The 24,481-nt window shown below is 34.9% G+C and overlaps 1 protein-coding gene across 1 annotated transcript in view; it reads left to right on the top strand.

Moving 5' to 3' along the window:
• Nucleotides 1-10,817, top strand: part of LOC118749895 (aspartate and glycine-rich protein-like) — a 12,218-nt gene extending 1,401 nt beyond the window's left edge. Inside the window, exons 2-3 of the mRNA XM_036484665.1 lie at nucleotides 10,498-10,663; nucleotides 10,707-10,817. Coding sequence (XP_036340558.1) covers nucleotides 10,498-10,663; nucleotides 10,707-10,817 — 277 coding nt within the window. The remainder of the gene's footprint in view (nucleotides 1-10,497; nucleotides 10,664-10,706) is intronic.
• Nucleotides 10,818-24,481: the final 13,664 nt, after the last annotated feature.

The following is a 24,481-nucleotide window of genomic DNA, read 5'->3' as shown; positions in this document are numbered from 1 at the left end:
ATGTAATATATATTTTTTTAAATATTTTATTTTATAAATATTTTTTTTTGTTAATGGACATTCAAATACATTATTTCCCAATATATTTCAATATCCTCCGGAGATCGTCTTCAGGGGAAACATTAATTAAATTTTAGCTCCACGACGTCCTTCTCGTTTGTCGTGCAGTTTAACATCCTGACCTCAAGCCGGAATTAAAAAGGATTATTTGATTAAAATCAAAAAGGTCGCAGTATAAACAGATACAGATTCATATTTTTTGTATTATATTTTTGGATTTGATTAAATTTTATTTTAATCTTGAATTTTAAGTTATTATTGTTTGTAAGGAACAATTTATAAATTTTTTAAATATATTTAATTTAGAAAAACTAATTGTTAAAAAACAAACAGAATAACGCTAAGACAGATGTTTCAATAAGTGTTTCGAAAGACCGTAAAGAGCCTTTAAGATAGTTGCCAGTATGTATCACTGTCTTAAGAAAGACTTTTGTCTTTCGAAAGACTCTGGTGAGTTGAAAGACAGTTCTCTGAATTGCATTGAAATAAAGCGTTACCACTGCCAATTTGAAAAATTGCATTTTCTGTAAAGAGTTTTATCCACGTATCCATTGTCTGGCCTTGACGGTCGTGAGATATGGATGCATTGGAGATAAGCAACATATTTATGTGCATATTTGCTAATAAAAACTTGTGAGCATACATACATACAGCAACAGAATTTTCAGAACCCATATTCTTTGCGATGACACTTTGACGCATAAAATATTTATGAGTCATTTGTACGCATAATTAGGTTGTCATTAAAGCTGTCCGCGGAAGTGGTTTTCTCGGCAAGAGATATGTGGATTGTATGCATATTAGAGTATGTATGCAGGTGTGTATGGATGTAAGCATTTACATATGTACATTAGGGTGACCCAAAAATACATAGGAAAATCAACATTTCTTGATTTTTCTACTGTCACCCCCCAGAACTGAAGAGCATCAAAAATATTTATTTTTTTTTTTTTTTGAAATCAGTTAATATTTACCCGCGCCGTCGGTGCTTTGCAGTTTACCAGGTTTATTTACATGGGGAAAATACATTTTTTTCGTAGAATTGCTATGCAGTCGTTAAAAATAAATGTTTTTGATCGAATAAGACTATTTCCCGCCAGAAGTCTTCAGAAGGCTTTACTTATTTATAGTCCTGAGGGAGGCCTTTTCGGGGACGTAAAAATTTAAAAAATCGGATAGTAAATAAGAAAGTTATAGCAAAAAACGCGAATTAGCGGTTTTTAGCGGGTGCCTAAAAAAATTTATTTAAACCCAAAATTTTCTCTCCACATAAGTTTTTAACCTTTTTTTTGTAATACGCCTTAATTTACATTACACTGCATCACCAAAAAAAGTCCCGCTTTTTCCGGCGGGATTACAAAATTTTTTTATATTTGAAGACGTCCACCAAAATTCTTTAAGAAACTATGTATTTTTATTCATAAAAGACTCCATTTTTGGAGATATTATCAAATCGGTCCAGCTCACGTAAATCTTAATACTTTTCCGATGTATTTGGGTGGACGTCGTAAAATATAATAGATTTTATAATTCCAATGGAAACGCAGTACAGATTTTTGTTTGTTTGCTTTGTTTGGAAGCGATGCAGTCTAATGTACATATATATGTATATATATATATACCTACCCGCATTTCCCAATACATACCAGCATACGTGCAATATAGCAAAAATCTTTGTATTGTGTTTATAATGAATGCAGTCCTTAGTTGCTGCATATTCGTTTGCTATTTTTTTTGTTTTGTTATCTCCTCAATGCATACCAAAAATATCTATTGAAAGCTCCATTGCAAAATTCATCGGCCAGCGAACGTGGCAATTGACTTCAATATTAGCTCTTACTCTCACTATTGCTGATGGCTCTGCTCGCCAATGCTGGTTTGGTGCATTTGTTATTACTTGCAAGCGAAGTGTACAGGAACGCAATGCGTATTGTAATCCAAACTCATTTAATCACGGCGCTGGCAGCAGCAGCAGAAGTGTTTGGCGCTTGGTTGCGGCAATTGACATTTTCGGCGGGTTAAAATGTCATGTTGACACATGTCATGAACGCGTAAGTGTACAAGTGGCATGCATGCGAATGTGCACATATATTTACATACGTACATAATTGCAAGCAGTTATACTTACATATACTATGTATATATGGAGGTATGAAAGCTGTGTTGCGTGAAATATGTATTTAAATATGGGTGTTAATTCGCTAATTGTGTTCGCTTGTTCGATGAATTTAGGTTGGCAGTGGCTACTTTGGTTGGACACCGTGTCGTATACGTAATCAACGAAAATGTCAAATTTTTAGCGCGACGTTGGTGTTGACTATGTATGGGGCTTCTTTCTCCCATATTTTTTTTTATAATTTTCCTGATTTTTGAGGTATAAAAGTTGGTTAAGAAACTATCAATCCAACAAAGAAATTCATTTAAGAAGTTAAGAGAGAAAACCTCATTCACCAGCTCAAACAAACATAAGTATAGTAAGTTACAAGGGAATTTTTGTTTGTCCTATTGGCAAATAGCTATAATAAAGTCTTCTTAAGTGGCCTATTTTATTACAAACTAAGAGTTATTCCATTTATGGAAGCAGCACTGTAGTAAAAGAGAATAACTGGGCAATTCTGGCAACTGGGTCCCAACTCAAAAGCCCTTCGTAAGACAATTATTAATTGTGGCAACTATATAAAAAGCTTTATTTACTGTCTTTCGAAAGACTAATTGGAAGTTCTGCTATCGAGATACTCAGTGGCGGATTTAAATATTTGCCGCCCCTAGGCAATTCATAACTTGCCGCCCTTTTTTCACGAAAAAAAAAAATATATATATATATCAAATATGATTGTTATTGTCAGTGCTTTATTACAATATAGTTCGTTAATAATGAAATACATAACGGAATTAACAAATTCGACATCAGCATGGATAAGGTATTCAACAAAAACCCTCTTTCACGGAAGCTGACCTTCAGATTATTCACGTTATGATACACTTATGAAAAACTGGTGGGCTTGGAATCAAGAATTTTCTCGAAAATGCACGCTCGTTTTTCGGCAGTGTTGTCAAGTGTGGTAACCTTTTAGATGATTCTCGTTCTCGGGGCAGCGTGTCGGCTGTTTCTTTGCGTCACGCGCAGGCGCGCCGTCAGGTTTCCAAGCCGCGTGAATGAAAGTTAAATGGAAATTTCAACGACTGCTATACTAAGGAAAAATTCGCAGCGTAATTCTAATTTTGAATTGTATTGAATGAGATGAATCATTAATAATATTTTACAGACACAAACACAATTTCAAGTGCAGCTGAATCCAAATAAATTTTTTTCTTTTAATTTAGCTGTCTTAAATTTTGCCGCCCCTTAATTCTGCCGCCCTAGGCTTCAGCCTATGTTGCCTGTACGATAAATCCGCCACTGGAGATACTAGCGTTATGCAGATCGTCTGTTAGCACTAAGGTTTTTAAAAATTAAAAAAAAATATATATATATATATATATATTTAAATCAAATATCAAAATAATAAATTAAAGAAAATTAAGTGAAAATAAAACCAAAATTAATAAAAATGTTTTAAAAAATTAAATCAAATAGAAATAAAAATATTTGTTTCTTATTAAAATAATAAATCTAAAAATTAAATAAAAACAAGTAAGAGCAGCGCTGTCTTCGGCTATGCCGAAGGCTTCATACCTTTCATGAATATCTGCAAATTTTACTTTGACAGATTACTGCTTTTGAATACATCTGCATACATCGATAGAGGAGTTACATACTTATATAAAAAATCGCATCTAAACAATCAGAGGTATGGAAGATATACTTTATATGACACCAATCTAAGTGATTTTCACTGCTATGTGATCGGTATGTAAACCGGTAACACAATTTATTGGTTTTAGTTTCCTACATGAAGGAGATATATGGCAAAACTGGTATCTGAACAATCAATGCTATAGGAGATAAAGCTTATACAGCATAGATTTTGATGATTTTCTCAGTAGACTTTGTATTATTATTTATAAAATATCTTACGAAATTTATCGGTTTTAGCTGTTCAAATAAAGGAGTTTTACAGTAAAATCCCATATCTGAACAATCAGATGTATGGAAGATATATGTTGTAGTCATCCGATCCGATGAGTGAAAGTGGTGCGAAATTTCATGTTCCTAGCTGCATAAATGGAGGAGTTATGATAAAAGACCTCATATCTGAACAATCAGTTGTATGGGGTCTGCAGGTTATAGTGACCCGATCTTTGTTATTTTCACTGTAAGTCTTCTGTTGATAATGAGTGAAAACAGCGCGAAATTTCATGGTCATAGCTACATAAATGGATGAATTATAACGAAAAATCTCATATCTGAACAATCAGTTGTATGGGAGCTATAGGTTATAGTTACCCGATCTTTTTAATTTTCACTGTAAGTTTTCTGTTGATAATTATTGAAAACAGTGCGGAATTTCATGTTCCTAGCGATATAAATGGAGGAGTTATAACGAAAAATTTTATATCTGAACAATCAGTTGTATGGGGGCTATAGGTTATAGTGACCCGATCTTTGTAATTTTCACTATAAGTATTCTGTTGATAAAGTATGCAAGTACTGAAATATTTCATGTTCGTAGCTGCATAAATGGAGAAGTTATAACGAAAAATCTCATATCTGAACAATCAGTTGTATGGGAGCTATATGTTATAGTGGTCCGATTCTTCCGGTGCCGACAAATGATTAATACATTATAAAAATACACCCACATACCAAATTTGATACAGATATCTCGAAAACTGAGACACTAGATTGCATACAAACAGACGGACAGACAGACAGACAGACAGACGGACAGGCGGACATGGCTAAATCAACTCAGCTCGACGTTCTGATCATATAAGTATACATTTTAATGGGTCTATCTCTTTTTGTTCTGGTACTTACAAACATCGGACCAAAGTTATAATACCATTTCATGCTCATGAAAGGTATAAAAAGAAAAATTATATTAAAAAAGAAGAAAGTAGTTCTTAAAAATTAACGAAGTTTTTCTTTCAAAAAACATCAAAAAAAATAAAAGTAAGCTTATTTAAAAAAAAGGTAAACAAATTTAAAACGGGAACATCAGTTTCTAAAAAAAAATTCTTTTTTAAACAATGAAATCTAGGAAAAATTAATTTGAAAAAAATGGTTAAAAGTTCCTAAATGAAATTAAATGAAATAAAAAAAATTTTAAAGCAAATTAAATTATAAAAAAGAAATTTAAAAGTAAATTAGATTATGAAAAAAAAATATGAAAATGAAAAAAATACATAAAATAAGCTTTTAAAAATTAAATGCAATTAAAAAAAAAATTTATTAAAAAGGAAAAAAAAAATTCACTGCCCGAGGACTCGAACTCGGATATCTCGGTCAAAGCGACTGTTGGATCGACGCGGGCTAATTGATATACAAGTGCTTTCTCTCAAAATAGATTTTCACCACGAGTAGTAAATGAGAGGGATTATTTCTAAGACTTTTGTGCTAGAATAACAAAAGTCTTTCGATCAATTTTGCAATATTTTCATTTTTCTTCCAACAGACTTTTTACTATCTTAGCAAGATATATAGTTCAGACGCTTGTTACTATCGGCATGTGTACCAGATCCAACAGGTGTCTAAAAAAAAAGGAAAATGGTTTGTAAAAACCGCCCTTTTCCCAGTTTGATACCTCCATTCGAAATAATTAACGCGCTACTTAAAAATTATATAAAACTCTTCCACAAAAATGGCTGAAGTAGATTTATTTTTGTCGGAGCAACATCAATCAGAAAACGGGCAGTCAACTGTACTTTACTACAGATCAAAACTGTTTTAAATCTATCAGCAATTTCACAATTTTTCGCAGTCCTTTCTGCTCAAGGAAAGGAAATGCTTCCACCCAATTTTCCACCATGCAGTCTAAAGTGATGCGGATTGCAAATACTCCGGCTTGTAATAGCAAGACATTTGGCCTGGATATAGATTTCAATTCTTTACTCTGAGTTAGTTTTGGAGCCACAGTAAAGATTTTAGAATGTAAACGCCAGGACACAGTATTTGGTGGGATTGTAACCTGTTTCTACTCAATATGTATCATACCACCACCCATTTATATATTTGAATACTATGGGTGAACTTAAGCGCCTCCCCGTGTGTAAAAATATTCGTTGACATTAAGTCCATTTTAGAATTGGTTGGGTGGTCCGGTTTAAAAGTTGTCTCTAATCACTCCTCAATTTTTGACGCTCCACCAAGCGACAACAATGCAGCTAAAGGGTGGATGCGACGGACCAGCCTTGTTCTAGTTGACACGATGAGCAGTCGATACGATAATCAACGACTCGTCACAAGCAATTCATTCCTCTTAAATTTAGCATTGGAGTAGGTTATTTAGTGGTGGTTTTTCCCCAAAATAAAATAAATGGACAATTTTGAGCGCTTTGAGCGGCCTCTAAATATTTTTTAATTTCAAAATAATAAAATAGGGGTATATTTTTTTTAATATAAATGTAACAATCCTAAGGAGTGAGGGCATACAAATTCCGACTTTGCTTTTTCACATGAATTTTTGGACCACCCTAATATACACTGTTGAGGCCAAAGCGCAAATCCTTACTCAGGACTCTCCAGTGTTGAATAAACCTCCAGACCAGCCCCCTTCCACGAAGGCAGTATAAATTCATATGGGAGTTATGCCATACCTAGTGCCTTTTTTCGTACTCTGAGCCTTTGGCTATGCAAACCACCAACTTTAAATCTACATTCACAGAAGCTGTAGAGCTTGGACTGTGACAGAATCGAGTCAAGGGACTAACTTGATAAGTCCAAAGATCTGGTGTGTTTATGTATACAAAAACAAGGGTCCAGCACTTCGAGTCTATAACCAACAATTCCATGCATTGAAATCAGTCTCATTATGAAATAATACAAATGTCGCGCTAAATTATTTAATTTATCTCTGAGAAAATAAATTAATTAGATACATTCAAAGCTAAGTGTGTACATATTTGTCTGAACAATCTACTAAACATGGTAAATTGAATTTACTGGGTTTCACACCACATCGTATATCAGATATAGCGCAATGCCCTACCACAATGCAGAACCTATAGCTGCGGTCAGTAGTAATCATACATACGTAACATACTGATGGGTACGCGTGTAAATATTACTTGTATATATGTATGCAAGTGTATTAGGGGTGTCTTTTAATGAAAAAAAAACCTTAATATGATTATGAAAGTCTTTTATGCTATTACCATTCTTCCTCTTTTTGTTCGGTGCTGTACCCGCCTATGCGATTCCGGCGAAGAGCAATAAAGCAAGCCAGTCGATTTATTGAAGAGCGCTCTCTGAGCGCAGTTGCAGGAGTCGAAAATCGAATATGTAGCATATCGAGCCCTAACCGCCAAAATAACGTAAGCGACATTTTTTTCAAAATTTTCTTTTTGATGCAGAAATATTCCTAGAGCATCAAGATGAATTTCTGCATCAAAAATAAAATTTTGAAAAATATGTCACTTACGTTATTTTGGCGGTTAGGGCTCGATATTATACGTACATATAATTGACAGGGCAATTCTAGCTAAGATAGTTTAAAGTCTTTCGTAAGACAAACGAAACACAGATGGCAAGACAGCTTGAAAGACTTTTGTTATTATAGCACAAAAGTCTATGAAGAAAAGGTCTCCCATTCACAAACGCTTTTTTTAGCTTTGATATCTATTTTGTGCCTATAATTTAAAAAATGAGTATATTGACATGCATTCAGGTTTACAGGGATTTTTGAGGTCGCTGAATTCGAATGCGAAGCCAAAATAACGAAAACCAAAATTAAAATATTTTTAATTTGAAAAATATTTATTAAATTCACGTACTATTGAGTTATATTAGGCTTTCTAAGTTATTTTCAATATTTAAAAAAAAAAACTGCTCTTGAACTATAATGTAATAATGTTTACGTGGCTCTTATATAAAATTGGTTGGAAAAAATATTAGTTTTAAAAAATTATCTTCAGAAAAACGGTCAATATTATATGGTACAAAATGCCGTCTTAAACAATATGTCGGGCACGGTCGGATACAATATTTAGTATTATAGTTTAAAATATAATTATCTTGAAATAAATAACAAAATTTTATTGTTGAAATATGTGGAAAATGAGTTATGACACTTTCTTTAGTTTTTTTTTTATTAAAAAATCCACTTTAATATTTCATTAAATACTAATAAGTTGAATATGTTGAAAAATTTCAAAATTATAGTTTATATAGAACTCACCTGTAGAAGAAAACCCTATTTTACAAAATTAAAATCGATCTCCCCTATGGCTCTTGGCGTTATTTTATACTTTACCATTACAGGTCTTGGAAATACTTCGATAGCTGTAACCTCATTTTGGCCAACCCATGAAAATAAAACCCCAAAATCCAGCCTTTATTTTTGGATCTATGGACACAAATTGTGGACCGAATATCACTGTGCGTCGCTCCAACATTCGCAATGGCCGATTTTTTTGTTATTTTATTTAATTAAATTTCCATTTTTAAATTTTTCTTTTAATTTTTAGATTTTGATGATGTAAAAAGGAAATTAAATATTTTTTATGTAATTTTTGTTTAAATTTTTATTCAAATAAATTTGTTTTCTCTTAATTTAATTTTCTTCTTTGATGTTATTGTTTAAAAATAAGAATCTTTCTTAATTTCATATAACTTTTAGGACTTTTTCTAATTTTTTAATATTTCTTCCTTTGTTTAATTTTATTTTAATCTTTATTTCTAAAAAAAGGAAAAGATATTTCTTTAATCAAAGAAAATTTTTAGATTTTTTTTATATTTTCATTTAATTTTTTTCTTTTGTTGATTTCTTTATGTATTAATTTTTAGATTTTATTGCTTTAAAAAAAAATATTTTTTTGTCTCATTCATTTTTAAGGATCTTATTTATTTTTTAATTTATTTCTTTGCATATCTGAATTAAATTTTCTTTGAATTTTTATATTTTTTAAATTTTCAAGTAATATGTTCTTCTGTTTTGGTTATTTTTTTTTATCTTTCTAACGTAATATTTAGATTTTATTGGTTTGAGGAGATTTGTTATATATCCGTCTAGTTTTTTTTAAATACTTTTATTAGTTTTGCTTAATTTTCTTTTTATGCAGCTTTTTCTAATATTTTTTATTTTATTTATTTTCCTTTTGTTGATTTTTTCATCTTTTAATTTTCAGAATTCATTGTTTTAAAAAGAAAAAATATATATATTTTTGAAGTTTAATTCAATTTTTAAAAAACTTTTTGCTAACAGGCGAGCAGCTTAACACTACGAGCTGCTCGTTAGCAGATCTTTCAGAATTGACAATTGTCTAACGAAAAACTTTTGTTTTTCGAAATACTGTGGTGTGTTGAAGAACAATTGCTAGAATTGTACTGTAAAGTTCGATATATGTAAGAAAATTTCAACGCAAAAAAAAATAAATAAATTGTAAAAGCATGGATTTTGGTCTATAAAATTTATCCGATTGACTCAAAATGTTTAATGTTTACCTTTTAGATGAATGAAAGGGAAAAACTCCGGCAAGCGCTTCGCACAAAATTAATTGAAAAAATGCTCAGACAGAAACGGGCACTCCTATTGTACTTACATGCATAAAGACGTACATTCACATGCAAGTTCCTAGCAGATCTACTCATAAATTAGGTCAGAAATATATATGCTTCATTATTAAATTTCCACGTATTTGTAGCCAAGATTAATTAGTCCTCCGGGTGACGTGGACACCAGCGCTCGAATGCAGCAGATTGCATGGTTTGGTTGGTTGGTTGGCGGGTTAGTATGCCCTTGTAACTGGTTATCAATAAGCCACAGAAATTTGCTTACCCTTCTAAACATTTATGTATGTATGTATGTACTAGGTATATGTGATTTCTACCAAGTAAAGAGATGTCTCCTTAATCATTTTCTCTCATTTGCGGGTTGCTCTAGAATTTGATATGCTTTAGAATAGATATGTGCACTAACATATTTGTATGCATGTAAGCTGCAGCGTAGATTTGATTGTCATAACTTTTTGAATGTACCTTCATTACAAACTCGCATATACATATATGTGAATACATTCTATAGGAGTTACGTAAACATACAAACGTGCATGCATAGAATTTGGTTTGGGTCTAAAGTATCTACAGCCTGTGCCTATAACTAAACTCCTTATCACCGCCACTGGCTAATCAGAAAATTGAAAACTACATTTTACAATGGTGACAGTTTCCGTTGGCATGGCACAGGCACTTTCAAAGTTGTAGTACATATCCATGTATGTGGGCATGGAAAAGGGAAGTGCAAACTTTTAACTGAATTTGAGAATTGGGTTGTTACAGGGTTATGTGCCGCATCAGTAATGGCATTTTAATGGTAATAGTAATGGTAATTGTAACAGTAATGCTAGTGGTAATGGTAATGGTATTGATAGTGGTAATGGTAATGCTATTAGTAATGTTAATGATAATGGGCATGGTCGTGGTAAGGATAGTGTAATTCGCATTAGTAATGATTATGCTGATGGTAGTGATAACGTTAATGGCGACAGTGTTGTAATAGTAATGGTAATGATAACGGTAATGGTAACGGTAATGGTAATGGTAATAGAATGGTAGAGGTAATGGCAATGGTAATGGTTTTAGTAATGGTAATGATTATGGTAATGGTAATGGTAAGTGTAATGGTAATGATAATGGTGATAGTAATACTAACGGATAGATAGTAAGTACTTCGATTCAAATTAAACGTTTTTTCTCACTCACCCTGTATCGAATACCACCAAAATTTTCAGTGATTTCCGCTCAAAATTCGAAACCAGGCAACTAAAACTCATTTGAAGCAAAATCTTGGCAGCAATTCAATTAGCGGCGCTGGCATTTATCTTATTTACACTACAGGTGCATACATATACAAACAACCGGGGCATAATATAGAGCATAGGCCCGTAACTCACTTATGTACATACGCCACGAAGGCAACGCAGTCTGCAAATAACCGCAGCAGGTAGCATACGCCAAGGTGCACTTTGAGTGTAAATGATATGTTACCGTAAATACTTATGTATGTATGTACATTCGGTTAGGCTCACATACGTATGTAGGTATATTTGTATGTGCGTACGCATTGCTTACAAGAACACAATATGCATGCGGCACACTTTACTCATACATACATAATACACAAATGCAAATTTCCTCTGCATAAGCTTTAGCTGTAGCTTCGTTGGCAGTGTGTGTGTGTTGCAAAGTTTCCCTGCAAAAAATTATGCGACTAATCTCTAAAGAGAGTATTCCGAGATTACTCTCAATCGGGTACAATTGGGCATTAATTAGTCGCAACTAGTCTCATACGGGTACTATTGGAGATCAATTAGTCTCGACTCATCCTTTACGGGTGTAATTGGAGATCAATTAGTCCCCGACTCATCTCTAACGGGTACTATTAACGATTTAATGATATGTGCGCACTTAGTCAATGAAATTTCATGTGCGGCGTTGGCACACAGAGAGAGTATTCGCCTAACAAAACTGAGCACCACGGTTCGAATCGCAGCTGGCGCAAATTTTTATTTTTTAAAAGTGACTAGTCGCTTTTTATACCCATTTGGGTATAAAGGTGAACAATTAGTCTCTTCATAGGACATGCTCGAACAAAAGCGATCAGTTCATTCCATATAAAGAGATCAAAAGTGGTATTAGTCGCATGCTCCTTTGCGATTGCTCCCGGAGTCATCCCGGATTAGTCCCATTTTTTGCAGGGTTGTGCAACATTGTGACCTATGCGCTCACGCAACCAATTACGGTTGCACATTTGAGCTTCGGTACTTCGGTACTATCGTGTGCTAAGAAGTCAACGAGATGGGAATGTCTTTTATACCAGAAGGAAAATATGATTCCGTTTTTTTGCTTGTCACTTCGAGGATTAAGGAAAAATACGAGTATTTTGAATTTATTGAAATAAGAAATAGATATACCAAAATTTTAGCAGGTTGAATTCCCAAGGTAGTATTTTCGACCGAATTTACATAATTTTTTTTCGTTGCGCAATCTGTAGTGGAATTCTTTGAAAAACCAAAACCACCCGAAAAGTGTTACTCCCATAATTTCACCACGCCACGAACATCGGCCGCTATTTAGTCGGTTTTTTTCTAAATGCTTAAGAAATGAACTCGAGCCCCGAGTCGACGACGACGAGGTAAGAAAAGCAATCACGCGGCTGAAAACAACAAAATTGCTGGAGTTCCCGGCTGGTCAGCTGAGCTATCGTCGATTGATTAAAAAATACCAATGGATTACGCCAAAAAGATTAGTTGCAGTTTAGTAAATCATAGAAATTGTTTTTTTTTTAAATTATAAATTTAAAAAATAGTCATTATAAACATTTTATGATATTTTAAATAAAAAACTTGCGGAGCATGGAAAAAAGTGCAATTGATTACGCGAAAGTCTTTAATGGCGGCGTAGTTATTCTTAATGAGATTTTTTTTTTTATCTACAACCTAGTATTTTTGCTTTTTGGGTAGTACAGTTGAATTGACGTTGTCAGTATTCTTGGCGTCCGTCCCGGAAAAGTTATTAGCTTTTAATTAATCTAAATAACAATCCGGTCCCTCTGGATGGTACATTTTTTATATGTTATTCAGAAATCCTTCTGAATCGATTCGATTTTTTTTAGACTGTTAGATTTTTTTGGCTACCCGATTTTTCAACGTATTTGTATGTCAAAATTTCTCTTTTTAATAAAGAGTGAGCCATTAGAATAGGTGCATGTGTCAGCAACCTCTCCTTTAAAAAAAAAAAAGTTTATGCGGAAGAAAATTGAATGCAAATTACGATCATTTTATTCCAATATTGCTATTGAGCTCTGTACCGCGATTTGTTTGTTAGGAAAAATGGAATCAGTAGTAAAGTTTAAGCGGTAGAAGTTATAGCTGCTATTTCGGAAATCACCACAACTCCTCATCAGACATCTTTTGCAAGACTTCAGCAGGGATCGAACCCGCATCAAACACCAAATCATGGAAAAAAGCTTAATAACACTATTGGAATGAACATTAATACGCCACAATAAAATTTACGATCATTTTATTTTGATTACAAAAACTAATTTTGAAGCGTTAGGTTTTTGACTTTTTTCTTAATACCTTCGATTAGATGACTAACGATAAGCCTCTTGCATCTGCTGACTTGCAGCATGTTACTTATCTGGAAAATCTTTGACATCCCTAGATATCTATTTTGTCCTCTTTATTTTTTTTTTACTAAAGCCCAATATCTCTCGATTGGTCGAGGTACTGTGCAATTGGGAGGGTTTGCTTCTCTCGGCAAAAAACAAAGCGATATAATTTTTCTCGTGCCACTCAAAAGCTCCTTCAGTATAGTGGCATCAGGAGAGACCAGGCCAAACAAAGGTAACCATACCATGGTGATATAGAAATGGCTGATGTCTCTTTTGTAAGCGCTCTATGATGTGAGCTTCTGTGTTAGTAATGCTTGTAGTTACGATAATTTTACTCGTAATGCCACAACTGCATATACCCCGCGAAACAAGAAATTTTACGGAAACTTCGAATGTTTTTTTGTGTCCTAAGTTTTCCTCAAGCATCGCTAACATAAAATTCTTGGCGGTCCAGTACTTTTTGAACTTTATTCGTCTTCAGACCAGCGTCTGATTTAGCTCAACTTACATATGGCTCTGATCTTCAGCGTGGTCACCACCTTTTCCGCCTTGTTACGGAAAGAGGTTTTAGAAGGCTTACAAATGAAAATATTTTTGTGGAAGGAGCGCCACTTGTTTAAAAATTTTAGTTTTATCGGTTGCGGAAAGTTTACGACCGAAATTTTTTTTAGGAGGGTTGCCACCTGTTTGATTTTTTTTTTTCAATTACACTGATACAATACATGAAATATTTCAATACAGTTACCAATTTAAAAAATTGTTTAATAAAGTTTTCCGTCGAAAATATTTTTAAACGGGGTTGCCACCTATTTGAAAAACTTAATTTAGTAAATTGATAAGATAAGTATTGCAATAATTATATCAAAGGAAATATTTGAGGAATTTTTGGATAAAAAAATAGCTTCAACTAGCCCCGCGTGCTTCGCAGCAACTTCAAAATGCATGAAATAATTTCTAGTTCGCCATATTTCTGCTCTATTGATTTTAAACTAAATACTGGTGTGAAGGAAAATTGTTAAGTAATAAATAGTAAAAGCTTTCCTGTCCATATATAAGTCATAATCAGTTAATTCTGGCTTATAAATAATATGGAAAAATATACTCGCCTGCCGCAAAAAAGAAAAAAATAAATAATAACACAGTACAAATAAATAGAAAATTCAGACAAAAAATGCTACCAACTAGTTTTTATATTGATTATCGTAGTTCGTAGATCACGCTGCTTAAGAAAAAAAAAAAAATACCGTCAATTTGTTATTGAAGTTTCTATTATTTGTCTTGTTGTCTGCCTTTTAACTCATGAATAATTATTGCATATTTAATAGCGTGTGACCTTTCTGCTATTTTGCACAGCAACATAACAACAGGTTGTTCTCATTTACTTGCATATCAATCACTGTTATTTACATACAATCCAGACATTTGTATTGCTGTCAGAAATTTTGTCATAATATTGTTAACATTCGTTGATTGTGTTATTTTGTTTAAAAAAAATATATATCTTCATGTACCTACATACATATATGTATGTATATATGCACTCATATCTATTTAATTGTTGCCGTCAAAACAAAAACCAAACTCACACACACACATACATACATATGTACATATGTACATGCGGCAGCACGCGAAGGGCACTTTCTCCGCCAAAAAAAGCTGATGGTTATTTTTATGGCGGAATTTAATTAAAAACGTGACATATTTTGCCATTGGGAAAATGCATGATGCTCTTTTTTTCATTATTATATGAATTTGTTTTTCGGTTTTTGCCGAGCGCGATACAGAAATGCAGTAAATAGTCAAACTGATGATCAAATGAGCGAATGCCAATATGAGGGTGTTCTTGTTGACCAATGAGTTTATGTTCGTACATACATATGCATATATATATACATAAACACATACATAGGTATGTATTTACATGCGCGCAATAGATATGTACATTAGATTGTACCAGAAAAAAACTTTGCACCCGCGAGTCTAAAGTATTTTGCAAGGTATTTAATTTGGAAAAAATTGGGTTTGGCCGTGCGTAGGTGTCGCATTTTGTTATTTTTCGTTATATCTTCGGTATTTTCAGCCAGCAAAATCATTGTAAACGCGCTCATAACTGGATATTTTCTCGAAGAAAAACCAGCTAAAAAGTCGTTTATGATAGCCGTTTACGATTCGTTTTTGATTACTCTTTTGCTGGTAATCGTCGATCGTCTGCGAACAGTCGAAAACGGATCGAAAAAGTATTCGTATGCGAATACTATATATTATAAAATATTGTGGTTCAAGAAAAATATCCAACAGAATGAAAATATTTTCTTGTGCTGACAAATTACTACACGCCTCGTTCTTTTCCTTTTTTGCTGTTTTATCGTTCACGAGCCTTTTTCAAACTTTTCGCCGATCGAGAATCCCTCGTAAAACATAATGTTCGTAAAATGTACGTTTTCTTGCTGGCTGTGTTGACACACAGTCGGCCCATAGAGTGTAATATACCGATGACCTTGTGTCGTGGAGACCATTCTTTCATTCTGAAGTTCATTAACCTCAAGTATCCCGTTCAAGTACTTACACACCAGATCTCCGTTCTTATCACCTTAACGTAACACCCTTATGACAGTAAATTAAAGCTCTTAAAAATGATTAAACTCTTAACCGAAAACCCATATTTGTTTTTTCTGGGATACTTATCATGTTGTCAGTGATATAAAGGTTTCTCTCGGAGAGGCGCGCATCATTTTGGTTGCCCTCTATGATTTATATTTAATTTTAGGAAATAAATCTCCTTCACTGAGATTTATATTTTATTTCAAGAAATAAATCTCCTTCACTGATGTTTATATTTTATTTCAAGAAATAGATCTCCTTCACTGAGATATATCCTTGGAGACTTATATGTGACGGTTGCTTGTTTTCGGTTATTTACTGAGAACAATAGTACTGGTCGGATAGATGGTTATTATTATCCGGGTACACGGAAGATAACTAATCTTTCTACCGGTACTTGAATGACGGGCTATCTGGATATAGAATTAATTTTTACCCGAGAAGCCGAGTAGGCGATTATCGTTATCTGGATACCTGAAAGCGGTTATATGTGCCAGATTACCCGGGTAAAGGTTTTCATTATACGTGTACCAAGATAGATTGTTATCTTTATCCGAGTACTCGGGTAGGTGTAGGTTTTATCAGTGTACTTGGGTAGCGGGTTGTTACTTTCCGGGCAGACGGGTAGAGGTTATTTTATGTAGGTATGTATATCCGGGTATCTGGGTAGCGATTTATCTTTAACCCGATATCCGCTTAGAGGGTAATATTAATTCGAGTACTCAGGTAGCGGGTTACTTTTATCCAGGTACCCGGGTAAGAGGTTTTATTGATTCGGGTATCCGGGTAGTGGGTTATTTTTTCCGGGTACTTAGATAGGGGTAAGCTTGAGTTTTATCCGGGTACTTGGATAGGGGTATGCTTGGTAGTGAATTGCACAACCTGCCTGAATAATAGATCAGGAATCGAGTACAAGTTAAGTTGTACTTACATATGAAATGTACGTATGCAACCGAAGGAGATTTATTTTTATTTCTCATTGAGAAGAACTTGTATTTCGCATCGGTAAAGATTTTCCTTTGAGAGCAACGAGGATAGCATTCTTAAAAAGGTTTCGGTTGATCGCCGACTGCTACTGTATTTTGTCCCTCGATAAGCGTTATTATGCGAGCAAAACTATTTAGTTTGAAAAAAAAATAAAATAAAAAATTTTGCTCTAAAAAAAATATGTGTGAAATGTGAAAATTTTTGGTCAATATCCTAGGCTCGCCCAAGTCCATCAAAGTTCAAGTACTAAAAAAATGGGTTTTTAGCTTTCGAAGATTATTGCAATTTTAGTCAAAAATATATTAATTAACTTATTTATTAATTTTTATTTTTTTAGCCGTATTGAACTTCGATGGACTTGGGCAAGCCTAGGATATTGACCAAACAATTCCAAACTTCACAGAGATTTTTTTTAATGCATAACGAACCATCTTTTTGCTATTACCAATCAAAATTCAAAAAAACGGATTTTCGGCCCACGCTAATGTACATACATTTGCTACATATTCCCTCATGACTCGCATATTTTGCATACTCACACTTCGTTCGATTATTTTCGCCATGAAATCAGGCCAATTCACTGCTGCGTGTTAAGTTGACCACCACTTTCGATTATTTGTTGGGGGTTACCGCAGAATTTAATTAAAAATCATATGCACTGTACGTAAACAAACGGATACAATACTGTAAAAAATTACTATACATACATACAAACGCATATTGGTACGAACATATGCACCAGGTACTAAATATACGTATAAAATTATGCACTGTTTGCATGTACATACATAAATATGTACGAGTACAAATAATAAATTGATAAATAATGTGTAAGCAATGATACACAGTGGAGGTGGCGATATTTTGATTACCTTTTTATGTATCTATTTGTTTTTATTTTGTACGAGGAGGAAGGATCAAAAGCCTATTTACCCTGTGCAGTGTGATATTGTAATCCACTCAACCGCCTGCGGTCCACCACCGATTCTTCTTCTTCTGTGCCTATCATGTCTGTATGGTCAACGCACCATCGTCTGCGGTATTCATCGTCGAAAACGTTATTCTTCTACAAAGTCTTTCCTTCGACCACTCCAAAGGCCGCCTCATCAGTGTGCGATTTTTGTATGACGAGAGAGGAAATGAGCTACTTCGTTTTCCCTCATTCTCCACCAGTCCTAGACGTTGGCACTGTTATTACGTGTGTCGGTGTTTTATCTGGGTACCTGCCGACGACGTTCTAAACACACGGCGCTCATAAGCACAACGGAGTAACTCAAATGCCTTGAGCAGCGCCCTTAAATATAAGCACTTCAGTACCAATTGGCGGTGTGGAGCGGACACACTAATCACCTTGGTAGGGCTCGAGGACCTTTTAAACCTCTGCCGTTCTTTGAGTCCCGGCGACCGGTTCCAATGCAACTCTACATTGAACCATTACTGGTTCTACCCGCATTTAGGTGTTTAACCACAGCTACCACAAAAACTCCCCGAAAGGCCGTTCCCTAGTACAGGCCATAGTAGATATAGTATACTTTGGGGGCTCCTGTTCCCCGCGGTACCAGAATTAAGTCTCTGGTCAGACCTCGAAGCCAAAACTTTTGCTAGTTGGACCTCCACTCCACTCGGGGACTGGCAGCCTCTGACTGGGTACCAGGTAAGTTACTTAAATTCCTGATAAAATCGTAGGGCGTTTTACGCATTGCCTGCTTTCTATTTGTTCCGGAAAAAAGGCTCCCTTCCCACGACCCCACTTAGAACGTGTAGGCGACATTTCACTTCTCTGCAGCATCGAGACATTCCTGATCGTATCAGTTATTCTTTCGGGCTCGCTGAAATCCGACTTCTTCTGCGATAGTACGCAATGAGCCTGAAATGTCGGTAGACTGATTACATACGTCGGTTTGTTGAATAGTGCTACGTATTTGAGAACCAGAGTTAGAGAAGAGTGGCGACAAAGTTGGCTCTCTGTTACTGCTGAAATGTGCCAACGTTGCGTTTTCATTGCATTGCTGGCACGGATGTGTGTGCGTATCATTGGGGCAACAAGATAGCGGCCGAATCGATGTTTAGCCCTCTGAGCTTCTGTACATCCAAAACATTGGTAGCTGCTGAAAACGTCGCATGATCGCACTTATTTTCTGCTTGCCTTGTCCATTGCATTTCCTGAATGGCAGGGACGTCAGCCTTACCGCGTTAAGAAGCTTAAAATAGAAGGTGGATGCGCTTGATTCTTATACCTTTCACACAGTCATTATATCAAAATTGGTTTTCTTAAATACTAGGATATTTTAGTCCCTTTTCTAAACACTCCCCTTAGCTCAACTTCGCATTATCCATCCTGAAAACCGCCTTTCAAAGCATTCACATAACTGCAGGGCGTTTGACTGTACTATTTACTTGGACATGTACTTGCTTGTTAAACATAGTTCTGCTTTCACCTGTAGCTACACGCCGAGATATATTTATGTAGTTCGAATACCAAAAACTATGTAATTTCAGTGAAAGTGAAGCTTGTAATTTGCTGCTCAGCTGTTGAAATTCTCACAGCTGTTCCTTTTGTATATCGCCTGTATATATATGTATGTATTTCAATCTAACTATCACTCCGTGTCCACTTTAATATTTTATGTAAATGTTAGTATGTGTGTGTAGATACCTCCTTGCTAAGTTCGTTCAAAAAACTGGCAAAAGACAATAAAATGGCATGTCTTACCCAACACGAATTTCTATTGAAAACTTCTAAGCCCATACCTTTCTCGTATTATTTAATTTTAAAGTAGGATGTAGTAGCTCATGTTCGGTTCATCGCTACATACTTCTGTATTACTTTTCTTTTATTTTCTATTGGCGGAGTCATGATTGTTTTTGTGTGGTGGGACATAAAAATGTAAAATATTATTACGTTTACGACGCGCAGACGTAATTAAAAATGCACGAAGAAATGAGGTTAGAACGAAATTTAATGTTGGATAGGTAGGAAGGCAAGCATGCCGTAGGTGTTAGTGTTCATATATGTATATGTGTATTAGGGCGGGTCAATTTGTATGGTCGATTTTTTCGGCTATGCATGTATAGCAAAGAAGGATTCTACGTGTAATTCTAAGCAAATTTGCCGAAGAAACCATGGGTCTAAATACGTTTTAGAAGTGCTAAAATTTTGTATAAAAACATGCTATAAGTGATTTTTTTGGCAATCCACTTCTGCGCTTATCGTTTTCCTTAAAACTTCCATCAGAGGGGGTAACAGTGAAACTTTTCCCATTTTCTTCGAAAACCCATTTTCCCAATTTGGCAAGCTCCACATTGATTTTAGATCCATGGTTTCTTGGGAAAATTTGCTTAGAATTACACGTAGAATCCTGCTATGATACACGCGCAAAGTAAAAAAAATGACCCGCCCTTACTTATATGTATACTTTGAATTAATTGTGATTTTTCTTATTCTTTTAAATATATGGCTAGAAATAGTTTCGATGAACCAACCCGTGTCATGCCAAACTGATGCTAGATTATATTATGGGTTGTTACTACGTTACAGATGGGGGCTAGGGATGATATTCCATATTTACCGCAAATTCAGCTTCATGTCAACCGAAGGACGATAACGTCCACAGCTGGGGAGTTAAACAATGCCACTAGGTTTGGGTAGAAAAGGTGGCAGCCCTCCAAGAGGCTAACATAGACAGTTAGTGAGTGTCCATTGTGTTACCACTGAAAAAAAAACAAAGATTATCCTGAAACGGTAGAACATATAATCAAATAAAGCTAGAAAAGCGCTGTGTTCTATCTTTGAAGTTTCGCAAACAGTAGATGTTCACTTTATAGAGTCCCTCTGAAGCAATTATATGAAATACGACCCGAGATGTTTAAATATGAGCCTCGAAAGGGTAGAATCCTCCTTCTTCGTCCTCCAGACAACTGCGGCACATCGGGTCCGCAGAAATATAAAGACATACCGGCAGAATTCCCTTTGGGCACAGTCAGAACTCACATCAAAAGCGAGGGTTGTCGCTTAGTAAGCTGGAGAAGTTTCCTAGACAACCCAGGATCAATTACCGGACACAAGGATCTTGCAACTTTGCATGGGCGATGTTTCCACCAAGCGTTCGCTGAATAGACGAAAATGGCATCTAAGGTGATATTCCTAGCGATATTCACTTTCCTGCAATGTCGCTGTGCCTCGGAACCTAAATAAGTCTGATGTGGAAGTTATCCGAGGCAATAGATAGCAATAGCTATGATCGCTCTTGGTTGACAGAAAATATATTTATCTCACTAAACGGTATTACAAAAGTTCGCAACCAATAGGCTGCTTCTTTAAAGGCAGCTACATCTGCCCGAAACATGCTAAAGAAATCCGGTAACTAAAATTTAAACAATGCCCTAAGGCTGGGAGCTTCCTTTGCTTTGTGAGAGGGCTCAGTTCAAAAACTGTGGAAGTGTGCAAGGCGAACTGCTGGCAGTTACAGCTGCACTCAAGAAAATTATTTACCTCCGTTCAAGGGAGTGGCGTCAGCCGAACTACTCCTCGCTTTATAGGAGGGTTACCTTACGCTGACCTTGGTCCAGGAGTCCTGCTATGCACCATATACCGAATTGCAACATATTTTTCCATAAAATAGTAAGGAAGAATTATTTTGCTCTACTGAGGAAACAGCGATTAAAGTCTTGAAATTGGTGATAGGTGTGCGAGCGACGTTACAACACCTCCAGTTGGGCAGGAAGCATACAAATGATACAGGTGCGTCTACAATCTATGGATATTGAAGATTGCTAGAGAAAACCTAATCTTCTGATTACATGCAGTTTAACAGAAATCCTAGAAAAACAAACTGTGATCTTTTTAAGGGGAACAATATGTGTGTGAAAATTCTTGAACCACTTGTAGTGAGGATGTAGAGAGGGCAACTGAAATGTGGATTTTTAAGACGCTATCAACTTATCTGCGACCCTGTTCGCCTCAAAGGCCCTGACGAAAGAAGATAAATAAATGTTGTCGAGAATACCATAAAAGCAATAGAAAAAAGAAATAGAGAAGACAAAAATGAGTTCCAGGCAGAATTTTTCTGGCTGCGTTTTAAAAAACTTTTGACTTCTGAGAAATCTAGATATCTGTAGTTATTATTTAATTATCCGGCCACCACATTAACTTATGGCGAATCTAAAGAACTGTTATGGTCTATGTCCCTCAAATCCATTAGGTTATAATTTAAGCTAGTTTAAACTAATCTACGCCCAGTTAAGGGTTAAATTAGAATCTCAGCTATGCTAACCTTATCTTGCATACAAGTAATTTAATGTAAAGCGGCAATAATATTTTCAATTATCTCTGACTTCACAAAAAGGATTCAAGCTATCAATTCGTCGGAATATATATATTTTTTATGTATGTTTTATGTAGGTATGGTGGACCACGTTAACCACAGGTGGTCCCATATTAATTTGGTTTAAATCCGATCATCGGATCATGAAGAAATTAACGATAATCTTAAATTTTTTCATAAAAATTGAAGTCGGTTTTGTTTTTTGCTTAAAAATTATCAGTTTATTTTAGGCATTGCACTGCTAATTTAGCTTCATTCAAATAGGGCGATAATTTAATGCTGTAAAAGCAAAAAGTTAATTATTTTTTTATTTTGATATTGTAAAAATTTATTATTTTAAACGTAGTTACCTAAATTTGAGGTTAATAGCACTAAAATGACACAGTATTGAAGCGCTAAGACAATTGCAACGCCAACTGCAATTCCAATTATAGCTGCCAAAGAGACAAGCACAAAGCGCATGCGTGCCATTATACACAATAAGCAATTAAAATTATACATAGATATTTCTGCCTTCATAAAAAAAAAACAATTATTATTGAAGAAAGCAAAGTGCACTACACTTAAGGGTATACGACCTAAAAGTATGCAACAAAGCGGAGGTAAATAAAAATAAATTCACTTAAACGTCGGCAATAAATCAATAATAAAAGCAATAAATCGCTGTGGCCGACGAACAACAAACAGCAAAAACTATGTACACAAAAGCACATGTGGACGCAGCAGCGTTACGTGCGGTCCTCCCCACTAACACATGCGATCATAATCACACATCCACAAATCACATACGTACCCGGCAGTAAATCGCGCTAGTTCAGGACTAGCGCAGAACTAGCTCTTTAAGAGGCGGTACTGGTTCTCGATCTATCCCAACTCAATGCTTTCAACTGTCTCTTTTAATATGGCGATGTCCTACCATGTGGAAATTGCCCCCCTCAGCAGAACTTTCGAACTAGTTCTAAACTGGTTCCATTTTGGACAGTTCTGGAACAGTAAGTTTTTCTATGAGAAAAAATTTTAAAACTGGGTTCTTAGATTATTTTTCTATTCTAAACTGGTTCCATTTTAGACAGATCTGCGACAATAAGTTTTTTATTTAAACAAAATTCTGATTATTCGATTTTTTATATTTTTTCGTTTTTCCTGTTCTTTTACAGATTGCATTCTATTAAATTTTTATTAATTTTTTTTATTTTGTTTATATTATTTGATGACTTTCTCTTCAATTTTTTAGCGGCACTCAACCATTTAAATTTCTTAAATCTGAAAAATCACAACTGCCTTCACACCGCTATTTGAACTCGTGACCAACGATATTAGAGTCGGAGGTCTTCCCGCTGAGCTATTTTCGTATTGTACGAGAAGTGAGAATTTGTGCATTTACTTCTCAACAGAGCGCAACTAACACACCGAGAGTTTCGACTGTCCCTCTCTGCAGCCATTTTGCACTAGTTCAGAGATGGTTCTGAAATATGTAGGGCGGAACTAGCGCTTTAAGAGACTGTCTCTAAATTTTACTGCAGGGTACGTACACATGTATATCAAATTGCAACCTTTAAGCTGTAAACGATGAAAAAAAAACAGCACAAAAACTCTCGGTGTAGTGAAATAAAATGAGCGAAACAAAAGGGTTCATCATACCATTAAAAAAAGGGTTCATCATACCATAAAAGTCAGGCAGGAAAAGAAGATTGAAAAACTAAACCGAAAATTTCCAAAGTTGTATGCGTTGTATCTATACATGTGTATGCTGTTGTGAAAGTATGTGTAACTCGTTCAAGTATTTAAACAACAGACAGAACGAGTTTTACTTACATATATGAATAGTTTTATTGTTTCATTGTATGCATCGTAATTGCTAAAGTGCATGCGCAACGCAGCAGCAACAACAAGCGCAAAGCAAAATTGTACACAACATGCATGTGGGCAATAAAATGTAAACATTAAAAATATGTAAAAGAGCAAAAACAAAAAAAAAAATATTATATATATACTATAAAGGAAAAAGGCTAGACTATTAAACAGCTGAGCGAGTTCACAACACAGGAGGCAACTGCCCTTAAAAGGTGGCTGAAATTGATAGCCGGTTAGCAAGTGGACATCAAGGCGCCGGAAAATATGCAAAAGTAGGTAAGTAAAGTCTTTAAAGAGAGGGTAAATGGGTTTCTTATAAGAAAAAGAGCAAGGTTTAAAAAGCTTTTGCAAAATGGATTCAATGCTTTTGCAGAAAGTCTTCTTCTTATTAATAAAAAATAAAATATTCGCTCCTTTGCGAAGTTGTGCCAGTTG

Source organism: Rhagoletis pomonella, unplaced genomic scaffold, assembly GCF_013731165.1.
Source record: "Rhagoletis pomonella isolate Grant_MI unplaced genomic scaffold, Rhpom_1.0 Rhpom_scaffold_00079, whole genome shotgun sequence".
NCBI classification, from domain to species: Eukaryota; Metazoa; Arthropoda; class Insecta; order Diptera; family Tephritidae; genus Rhagoletis; species Rhagoletis pomonella.
Note: the sequence above shows the minus strand (reverse complement) of the source record. Positions and strands in the feature narration are given on the sequence as shown.